General features: G+C 42.5%; 1 protein-coding gene across 1 annotated transcript; it reads left to right on the forward strand.

The window, feature by feature from the left end:
• Positions 1–424: 424 nt before the first annotated feature.
• On the forward strand, positions 425–11,331 carry LOC119215025 (heterogeneous nuclear ribonucleoprotein L-like). The gene is made up of 14 exons (XM_037466767.2): positions 425–550; positions 960–1,078; positions 1,732–1,969; positions 4,077–4,162; positions 4,258–4,354; positions 4,468–4,540; positions 8,436–8,471; positions 8,747–8,815; positions 8,898–9,148; positions 9,430–9,551; positions 9,655–9,856; positions 9,936–9,993; positions 10,162–10,257; positions 10,361–11,331. Exons 1-14 carry the CDS (start codon positions 467–469, stop codon positions 10,417–10,419), a joined length of 1,590 nt encoding a protein of 529 aa, XP_037322664.2. The 5' UTR covers positions 425–466; the 3' UTR covers positions 10,420–11,331.
• Positions 11,332–11,429: the final 98 nt, after the last annotated feature.

Genomic DNA, 11,429 nt, shown 5'->3' on the forward strand with positions numbered 1-11,429 from the left:
ATGAAAAAAAAACAGAGCTAAGATTAATTTGCAGTAATTTCGTAAAGGATCACTATATAAATGCAGCAATATTTTGACATTTACATTTTGATGCAGGTGACATGTAAAGATGATGGCGGTCTAATAGTGAAGGTTTGCATGATAAGATCAAGGGCCAAGTCATCTTTGATTATCTATCTTTGACTTTAGAGGAGACTGCCAAGTCTACAAATTCCTACATATCTATATATATTTATATAATTCCTACATATTTTGGTAATAAATGTTTCCTGATTCCTGATGAATTATCCATGTGCAGAAAATGTGCACATGTCAACAGAGCAAAATGTGAGTTTCGAATCTACAGCAGAAGTCAGCTAAGGCTACGGAAACTATACCAATTTAGCTTCCAGATGTTCAAAAAGGGCTCCCGTTTTTCCCACATACCGTGAATGCATCAATTACCCGGCACAGGGGACAGGACAACATGGCTGCCGCTGTGGGCCGATACTACGGAGAAGGCGGCAGAGCATCGAAAAGACAGAAAACTGAGGACGGAGGGATGTCAACGGTGAGCTCATTCCTCTGGTCGGAATCGTTAAAGTGTTACTTTGCTGAAATGTGCTACTTTTTGCTTTTCTAAGAGTCTAATTAAGCTTGACAAAGTACTGCTTATCAAGCATCTACATCGAAGCTAACACATAACGTTAGCTAAAACGATGAAGCCACCCACGTTAGCGGTATTGGTATCATGTTTGGATTGAAATATGTGAAAGCGCTGTAACTGATATATCTTAGTAAACCATAAGCGCTTAGTAATGTCAGCCTCCATCGTAATGAGGTTGTTTTTTCATAATGCTCAATGTCTCGGCCCAGCCAACGTTAATGTGAATCATCTCTGCAGGCCTGCTGCTCCATTGCTTGTCTCCCAGTGTTGGCAATGTTTTTTAAAACCTACAAGCATCATGTTTGGTTTGCAGGAGGGCTACGATGACCCTCACAAACCGCTCCCCTCCTCGGTGGTGCACATCAGGGGCTTGGTGGACGGTATCATGGAGGCTGACCTGGTTGAGGCCCTGCAGGAGTTTGGGGCCATCAGGTATTCACAGAGCACCTACAGTAGCTGTGTCTGATGTGCTCACGGTGTCCATCAGTGTAGAAGTTATCATGTTTCAGGTCTCATAAAACCTCATTTTTCAGCATTCATAATAACCTCTTAAATGCACTCCTAGACAACACAGTCCTGAGATAATGTCATCCTATCAAGCTGTTACGACTATGTAGTAATAGTAGATTTCAAATGTTGATTCTCGTAGATACATTTATAAATATCTGTTTTTTCCAGTGGGCCAAATTTTTTGTTGTACACCAAAGGCCGTATGTGAGATGATAAAAGCACTTTTTTATTTAAACAGATTGTGATCCAAATCAAATCAACAATGAACAATCCAACAATTTTGGGTGCATGCTTGATTGACAAAAGGCCACTACAAAACATGTAAATGAAAGGTATATAAAACAAATAAGTTCACTTTATATTTAGTAATAATAGCAGGCTTACGGCAGTGTGGTATGGTGTTGTGTTTGCCTTCATGTAGGAAGTGAGTAGGCCAATTGTGCTGAGAGATTAGAGCTGTTATGTATATCACAACATCAATCTATATGGATTTTAAGGCTATTGTCGCATATTGTTTATGTGACTAGTGCTTTCATTAATCAAGCCTAAAATGTATTTATACTATTTATTTACAGTTATGTCGTTATGATGCCCAAGAAGCGGCAGGCCCTGGTGGAGTATGAGGACATGAATGGCTCCTGCAATGCTGTGACATATGCAGCAGAGAACCAGGTTTACATTGCGGGCCACCCGGCCTTCATCAATTATTCCACTAGCCAAAAGATCTCCCGGCCAGGGGACTCGGAGGACACCCGGAGCGTCAACAACGTCCTGCTGCTCACCGTCATAAACCCCATCTATCCCATCACCACGGTAACTTTGTTATTGAAATTAATCTTGTGACCCTGTCCCCTTATTTACATCTGGAAAGTTTTTACAGTTCATCCAGAAAATATTTCCAGCGCTTCACTTTTTGTTGTTACTGCCGTATTCCAAAATGTATTTAATTCATTTTTTCTCAATTCTACACACAACACCCCATAATGACAAAGTGGAGAGAAAAAACATGAAGTCATCCAGCATTTCTGAGATTGGAGCGAGAAAAGGTGATGTTGTGATCTTTGTCACCTCCTTGACCAAGACCCTTCTTCTTCTAAGTCTGGCTGGGCGGCCAACTCTAATTCTGCGTTCACACCCAAACGCTTTACTCGCCCGATTAGTTGGAGTTAATTTGCCTTGACTTCGTAAAGACGTTATAATAGTTTTCGCTACCATGGAATAAATAAACACTATTTCTGCTCTTTATTTGTTGTGTGAATTACACAAACGTCGGAACGGCAAACAGTGTTGTGTTTGGATTCGGGGCATCATCCATCGCCGCACACAGCTTGAATTTCACCGACTCCTCCTGGAAGTGCGTCTGGATGACGCCGCTTCCAGCGCCACTTCTAGCGCCACTTCAAGCTAACCGGCAGCAAGTTTGATGACCTGCTGTGTCGGCTTGGTGCCAGCGTCTCTCGGTTAGACACCAACTAACTTACAGGTGTTCAGTCTCAGCTGCAGAGCGCCTGTCCTGTCTGCAGTGAGCGGCAGTTTCTTAAAGTGTATTCACTCCTTGGGAGCAGCATGGCGGTGATGACGAGCGTCTTTCGCGTTCTCTGCACCGCCCGATGACAATTTGCTTCCTCCGTAACTAGTTGCGCCTGTGCATTGACTTTGCTTGGGATCTACTCGCGCAAATAATTTGTTTTGCTTTTGGCGTGAACGGAGCATAAGAAGAGTCTTTGTGGTTCCAAACTTCTTCCATTTCCAGATGATGGAGGCCACTGTGCTCATTGGGAACATCAATGCTGCAGAGCCTTTTCTGTACACTTCCTCCAGAACTGTGCCTCGATAATATTGGGTCTCGGAGGTCTACCGACAATTCCTTAGCTTTGTTTGTGCTGTGACATGCACTGTCAACTGTGGAGCCGGATGTAGAGCGGTGTGTTTGTGTGGGGGTGGGGGAGAGAGGATAGTAATCTGTCCCGTGGTGCTCTGTCAACGCACACTTGTTGGGCGGAACTGCCGTGCGCAAAAAATAAGGAAAGAAATTGTTTTTTTTTAAATTGTGGAATTTCTTTTAGGGGTGCAGGAGGTAGTTTATGTAATGATTTAATGTATGTTCATTCATTGTTACCGAAAAGGACTGCCCGCCACCTGCTGTTCAACTCGCTCGCCACGTGCCGGCGAATTAGCTTGTAGCATGTTAGCTTCTGTGGCTGCTTGTGTGCCACTAGAGGCAAAAACCAGCAGCCCGACCAACTTTGCAATAGATGGTTTTTCTGATCTAACTTTGGATTTTTCAAAACCAAATAGATCGCATCTCTTCTCTACGTACGTTTTGTGTTTGTGCATCTCTGGTCTCTTGTTGTTTTCATGTAGTTTTCAAGTTTCTTCTTGCTGTGATACCAGGTGAGCTGTACCCAGCAAGCAATTTTATAAATGTACATTTATTAGTATTACAAATTGCTTGTGTCACAAACTGTTGTGTCATGGGGTTTTACCCTGTTAAATGGCATTAGTTGGTTATTTATTGTTGTTATAACCACAACTCAATCTCACTACTCTAAGACAAGTAGCTTTGACCGTTGCGCGCTCAGCATCAGTTGTTACGGCTATACATCGCCCAGCTCTATGGTTACAAATTCAGAGTCTTCGAGTCTGGCTTTATGAACGTAAAATATTAGATGTTTTATTCAATGGGCTGAAAACCCCCCGTCTGAGAGGTTCTGCTGCCAAACAGTCCCCCATTAAACCCATATGGAGGCATGCGTATCTATTATTCTACATTGGCATGGTTGTTTCCTCTTTTACTAAATGTGCTTTACTACATCGAAATTCCTGTCTTTTGACGACACTCAAGGTAATAGCAACGCTGTGGAATGTAGTGTGCTTGCTATATTAGGAGTGCTATGTGAACCTCTGTTTGCCTCTGCAGGACGTGCTCTACACCATTTGTAACAACTGTGGACCTGTACAGAGGATTGTCATCTTCAGAAAGAATGGTGTTCAGGCCATGGTGGAATATCCTTCTTAATGATGCTGATTTTCCACTGTTTTGCTGTTTGATTTAGAAATGTTGGATGTAACCAGACCTCACCTTAACTCATTGTTGCCACGTTTGACTCTGTCCAAAGTGCTCAGAGGGCCAAAGCCTCTCTGAATGGCGCAGACATCTATTCAGGCTGCTGCACTCTAAAGATTGAGTATGCCAAGGTGAGCATGTGCCCATATCTCATCCAGCGTAGTGCCTGGTGAATTAACAATAGGTGTTTGTGAGAGGAAACATGGTTTGATTTTTTTTTTTGGTTTTGTTATGCAATCCACAGCCAGCACGACTTAATGTCTTCAAGAACGACCAGGACACGTGGGACTACACAAACCCCAACCTCAGTGGCCAAGGTAACGTGCAGTCCCTGACCCTTTCTTCCTCCTATTTTCTTCCTCTGATTCCTCTGTATGGGATGGTAAGGGCTCTCGGCCTCCAGGTTTATTGCCTTTGATCACATGTGAATGGTTTCATCCACCGTTCACAGCGCTACTCAGCTCAGTGGTCAGAGACAGTATTCCTGTGATGCTTTTCGAGGTCTTAATGCATTTACTCGCCACACAGCAGGTTCAAAGTAAGGGCATGAGGAGCAACCGCAAGGGCAGCCTAACATTGTTCCTAGGGTCATGCATGTAAGAAGCCCTGCACACTCGTCACAGTAGCCTATCTAGGAGCACCATTCCTTCATATGGTTCACATTCCCTACAGAGCATGTCATAGCTACACACTCTCACATTGCTACTCTATATTAAAGAGACTATCACAGCTATTGTTATACCTTCAAACATACTGGAGATTTTATCCTAGCTTATGTGACATTGCACTAGCCAGCGGAGTTGCCTTGTGAGACCATTAACGGTCCCATGATACGACTGCTGAGATTTCTCTGGCTTTGGTACACTGAACAGGTTTCTGAGACCTGTGGGGGACCTGGGTTGAGTTTAGGCGGAGCGTAAGCACAATGAACATTGTCAGTGACACCGTGACGTTGAGTGTTAGCATTACGATCAGCAGCTACAGTAGCTGTTGTGTTTAGTTTTATTGGATGGATCATTTAAAAAAATTTTTTTAAAACAGACGACAATTTACTGTTTGATATGGGTTGCATCAATTTAATGTTAAGATAATTTGTTTTAAAATCAACAACTTAAAAACCAAGGTCTTTCCATGGTGGAAACCTGCAAGAAAAAAAATCTGCCGCTCACGTTGTGATACAAACGACAAAAATACAGGTTAATAAAGATAATGCTTCAGCAAAGAGGCAAACGGTTAAGTAAGATGATTCTGTGATTCACATTGCCTTTGATTCTTTGTGTTCAGCAGTAGGGTTTTGCTGTAGTTCCAAACCTGATTACAAATACTTTACTTAAGTGTATCTGTATTGAGGATTTTATTTTGATTTCCTTTCTGTTAAATAGCTTTTTTTCTTTTTCTTGTACCACAAGTCTTATACAGGTGTTTGACATCTTTGTTTTACTTTGCGCTGCCTTTCAAGCCAGAGGTACTCCTTGTGTCCTCACTGTGCAAACTCATACAGGCTTACGTCAACCTCTAAGCAGACACAGAGGCCTCTACAGCACAACAGCACCCACAGCCACAACTAATGTAAACAGCTCTATGGGATACATCGGACACAGTGGGGCAACAAATACCGGAACACAACCTCAACTCAGTACTTCCTAATTCCAAGTCCATCATCACTCCTGCCGCCGCCACCTGACACGGGAGTCCATTTTATCTTGTGGTGGTGGTCAGTAGCCGCCATTTCAGTTCTAAATACTCCCATGGCCACATGAACAGACACCCCGCATATCCACCACAGACTGATGTTGATAGATTGATAAGCATCTATCCCCCCACCTCTCGGCCAGTGCAGCACATCTCATCCGCAGAGACCCCGAGGAGTCACAACACACTGATGATGAGGGCTTGGAGTCAGGCGTGTTGGTCGATCCAGAAGCGGCCGCCATAACACAACCACAGGGAGCAACAGAGGAGATTTCAGACACACTCAACCCGCCCAGGGAACAGACGATACCACACACTGGGGCAGTAAACAAAAAAGCGAGGCCATTTCCTTTCTCAGATGCTAACACCGCTCGACTCCACCATCCTTGGGTGAACACCACACAGCGAGCCGAACCTCCACGGCAACACACAGCTGAAGCATCATGACAACACATCATCACGCAGATATTCCAGATGACTTATTGTTGGGCATTTTTTACACAAGAAGAAACATCCACAGGGGGGCCTACGAAGACACAGGCGTTCAAGCACAGAGACAAACAGATTCAAAATCCTTTTCTACAGCTTCCTACATGTATGGACTCGGGTGTTTTGTTTCCCCCTGTACCTTCTTCCCCATTTCCCCTGCTCTCTCTTTTGCTCTTGTGTTGTTGCTGCGATGTTTCATTTTCCTTTTTTTTGTTGCACTGGCCCATAGTTGATGCCTCTAACGCCTCCCGTGTGATGCAGGTTTGGCTCAGTGTTTCTGTGGACAGACAGCCCACTCTCAAACGGTGCACATATCCTGCTTTGTGGTCACAGCACGGTAAGCTGGAAATGAGCCCCGTGGAAAAGCAACTCTCAAAAACTAACCGGCGGCAAGTCAAAGCCCAGCATGGATGTACTTTTCTTTCTGGTGGTTGGCATACAAGGAAGGGAAGAAGGAAGAAAAGACTGAAGAGGGAGAATGAGTTGAGGCTGGAGTCAAGAGGTTGGCAGGCAGCATCCTTGCTGAAGACTGCCCCCTACCTGCCCACTGTGTCCCATGCTCCATGTGTGGTGCTGTAAGTACTTGACAGAATGAATTCATAATCTGACTTCATAGTGAAAAGTAGAAAATGAGAGTGAAACTGAAACATGTTGTGGGACTGTTCAGCCATCATGTTAATACTACAATATGGTAAAGGCCCATGGCAACAGATTTCTTTAATTTCACTGACAAACTGGGTTTCTGGGTCTGAATTTTCTTGCTAAGTTCTATAATTTGTCTTTATTTTCTGTCTCGTTATACTTCCCCATGTCGGGTTACCATGCGCCTCACTATTCAGAGAAATGAGTGGGGTCAGTTGGCAGTTGAAAACACTTTTTCCATTGCGAGTGTTTGATTTGGAGCCGTTGTCTAGCACTAGTAGCTAAATTGTCAGTTACAAAGAAGAGAGTCAATTTTAACGTTCTGAAATTGGGATCTAGTGGTGGTTTTGCACGGTTCTTAGGTTAGGATATTACATCCCCACCCCCAGTGATCTCTCCTTGCTCGTTGATTTGTAACTTTAGTTACAGCACATCTAATTAGCCATCTGCAATCCAGGATGCATTATGAACAGTCTCTGATTAAGCATTTACTCCACATCCGTTTTGTGAGGCTAAATGCTCACAAAATATGCAATTTGTCACTAAGTTTGCTCCAACCGAAAAGACCGTCACAGTAGTGGCTGGTAGGTTTTACAATCCACCAGACTAAATGAGGCTTCCAACTTATTTGAGACCCAATCTGCACGTGTTCATAGTTCACAGTGTGTATGCACCTCATTATGCTGCAGATTCATAGGTTGGTTACAGCTAACGTGTCTGGGATAGTAAATATATTTGACATTACATATGTGAAATAGATTTGATGTCTTAGCTCTTTTTCTTTTCTCAATCGGCTCTTAATTATTCATATTACTAAACAAACTGTAGTTCTGATTGACACCTTGCTATATTTTTTATATATGCTACTGATTATAATGTATTGTATTTGCACAACACTCCATTTTAAATGGGAACGTTCAATGCTGTTATGAGTTGCCATGACCAGATTGTCAATCTGGCAAACTAAAAAGTTGCTTTTAATACACAAGTGTGCAGAGAATTCACCTTGGGTTTGTTTTTTTTATTTCAAATATAACGGAAAATATCAGTTACTTACTACTTATTTTTTTGCTGATTATTTTAAGGCCAATCTCCATATCAGGTGTTATTTCTTTCATTATTCAACAATGTAATCTAGGCAAAACCATTGATGTCAATTCACTTCTGGTATTATGTCTGTCGTATACTGGTTTGTAAAACTGTATAGTTTTTAAATAAAACATGCTTAGCCTGCTGCTCATAGCACTGATGCCAATTAAACTCTGATATTCTACTAGCCTCTTTCCATATAAATGTTGAGCATGTAATAGGATGTTTATACATTGTTGCAAAATGTACCTTTTTTAATGTTTATTTGGATTTGATGTGTGTATATGTGTACCTGCACAGATGCTGATGGTGAAGGCAATTGGAACAATTTACAAGGTGTGTGTGTGTGTGTGTGTGTGCGCGTGCGTGCGTGCGCGTGGACATACACTGAGCTGGCTGATAGAAGATGCAAGTTATTGGTCAACATCACTGCTAAAGAAAAATCTCCATTATGTCATGTAGATTAGCAAAATAGAGCCTGCAGACTTTTTAACACTTAAAATATTAGTCCCCCTCTGCTGCATGTCAATCACAACCATGTCCCTTTGGAGGCTACGCTACCTATTTGAAATGGGGCTGTTTCATAGGCTAACTGGATCTGACAATTGCAGATCCCAATGCCAACTCCAACAAACGGCAGAGGCAGCCGGCTCTTCTGGGAGACCACCCACCTGATTATGGTGAGTCACGTTGAAGAAAATTGTCTGACATTGATCACAATCCAGTACTGAATCTGTAACTCAAATGCTTGCTCTATACAAGGCGGCCCACCGGGAGGTTATCACAGCTACAATGAGGACAGCTACGGCCCGCCGCCTCCCCACCGCATGGGACCAGGTATGGGCGGGCGGGGTCGAGGCAGCCAGCGCTACGGCCCTAGCTACGGACCGCCGCCCCCCGAGTACGGCCCTCACGCCGACTCCCCTGTCCTGATGGTTTATGGCCTCGAGCCCTCAAAGGTCAACGCTGACAAGGTCTTCAACATCTTTTGCCTCTACGGCAATGTAGAGAGGGTGAGGAGAAGCTTGGAGCATTGGTCACTGGAAACCCAACATGGGATGTATTTAAGTTGTTTGATAGGGGTTCAATAGACACCTGTGTGATGTGCATATAATTGACTGATTTCTGAATTTAAAAATATTATTTATTCCTTTTTTTTAAGCCAAAGTATTAATTTCCTTTTGAACTAAACAGACGCTTTAAAATTAAAATAATTCTCATTTGCAGAACTAGTTTCATACTATGTTGTTTTCCCTTTTTATGTCAATTTAGCTTCATATTTTTCCTCCGTCAGATTAAATTCATGAAGAGTAAGCCTGGAGCAGCAATGGTGGAGATGGGTGACTGTTACTCGGTGGACAGGGCCATCACTCACCTCAACAACAACTTCCTCTTTGGACAGAAACTCAACGTTTGGTGAGAGCAGCTGTCCAAACTCTTACACCGCATGAGACTGTTGATTATTAAACATAAAATATGCTGAGCTGAAGAGCAACCTCTGACCTCCTGCGCCCCCCAGTGTGTCCAAGCAGCAGGCCATTGTTCCAGGACAGTGCTACCAGTTGGAGGACAACAGCAGCAGCTTCAAAGATTTCCACGGATCGCGGAACAACCGCTTCACCTCCCCAGAGCAGGCGGCCAAGAACCGAATCCAGCACCCCAGCAACGTCCTCCACTTCTTCAACGCACAGCCCGACATCTCTCCGGAGATCTTCACACAGGTGAGACAAGTCACCAGGGTTCTTACATCTGTACCCCAGTACTGCTCTGATATCCACTGAAACTGGTGTTTTCTTCCAGGCCTGCGAAGAACTGGGAATCAAGACCCCCATTAGTGTGAAACTTTTTACCGGGAAGAGTGAGTACTACAAGTTGCAATCAGGCCAAAATAGTTTGATTCTACAGTTGACAATATTCTAGATTCTTTCTTGTATATAGAGAAAATATTATTAATAGTAGTAGTTAGATGTTTACACACAGTTTAGTATTTATTTTAGTAATATAATCATTTTGTGTGGTACAAAAGGTGAGCGGAGTTCATCTGGCCTCCTGGAGTGGCAATCCATTAATGATGCCATGGAAGCCCTCGCGCTGATCAACCATTACCAGATGAAAAACACCAGTGAGTTATCTCCTCTAAAACACGTTTTTAGATGCTTTAAATAGCATTTGTCTTGTCTTTTATCTTTAAAATGCCTGTTTTTTTAATCTCGTTCCTCTTACAGGTGGGCCTTACCCTTACACACTGAAGCTGTGTTTCTCAACCACACACCATGCCAACTGAGCACTCTCCACAAACCATTTGGATCACTTTCATAGTCTTTCAATACAGTTCTGTTGTCACGCTCCAATTAAACATTCAATCAGTATTGACAAAAACTAGGACTGCTTTGCTATAGAACATGTTACTTGAAATATGAATTTGTATGATGTATTTATGTTTATCATGTTTCGTTTTATTGTGTATGTTTCTCACACTAGATTTGAAGAAAAAAACACTACCCTGAAGTAATTCAATGCGGACCTCAGTTTTTGTATTTTAAAATCAAGTGAACAGTAACCATGAAGAACATACTGATATGTAACCAGGGTTCACATCAACAGAGACAATTTATATTATAACTTTCATCATTTCTTCACAGGAAGACGTTCATGTTCACAGGAAATAATCTAAAATAAATAGACATGTTCTTCAAAGAGATGCAGCTCTAGTTTTCTGACATCTCTCCTGAAGTGGTTACGGGGCCATCCCTATGTTGATAGCTGGACTTGTTGTCATCACAATGAAGATTAAAGGATAGTAGAACTGATGCCGGTTAACTGTTTAGTCACTGTCGAGATGTCAATGTCAAGTTGTAACATTTTGTAGTATAAAAAAACTTTGAATATGACTTTGGCTGGAATAACTCAATTAACAAAAGGTCCTTGGTTATAGTTTCCACATACCAGCATTAGGTAGCCCGGATCAGGTGAAGCACTATCTATAGTAGCAGACTGCACTCACACCTACACTGCATCATTTTCAGTAACACTGTTTGTATTCAAAATCAGTATGAATAGATGAATTAAAGCATTTAAAAAAAATGATTTGCCTATATGATGAATATGAATTATGTGTTTCTTTGCGGTTTGGAATATTTATCGACTTTATGCATAGCCATACTTCTCCTCAGTCAGAAATAAATGATAAACACAGTTTTCTTTACCTTTCTACGTGGGATCAACTCCAAGTCTCTTTGAGACGAATCGCATGAGCTCCACCTGAGAACCACAACCTTCTTGAAAACATGCGGG

Source organism: Pungitius pungitius, chromosome 16, assembly GCF_949316345.1.
Source record: "Pungitius pungitius chromosome 16, fPunPun2.1, whole genome shotgun sequence".
Taxonomy (NCBI): Eukaryota; Metazoa; Chordata; class Actinopteri; order Perciformes; family Gasterosteidae; genus Pungitius; species Pungitius pungitius.

Coding starts and splice junctions, on each gene's coding strand:
- LOC119215025 (XM_037466767.2), top strand. CDS start 467: ATGGCTGCCGCTGTGGGCCGATACTACGGAGAAGGCGGCAGAGCATCG. Junction 9,149..9,429: donor TCTACGGCAATGTAGAGAGG/GTGAGGAGAAGC, acceptor TTCCTCCGTCAG/ATTAAATTCATGAAGAGTAA. Junction 9,857..9,935: donor CTCCGGAGATCTTCACACAG/GTGAGACAAGTC, acceptor GTTTTCTTCCAG/GCCTGCGAAGAACTGGGAAT.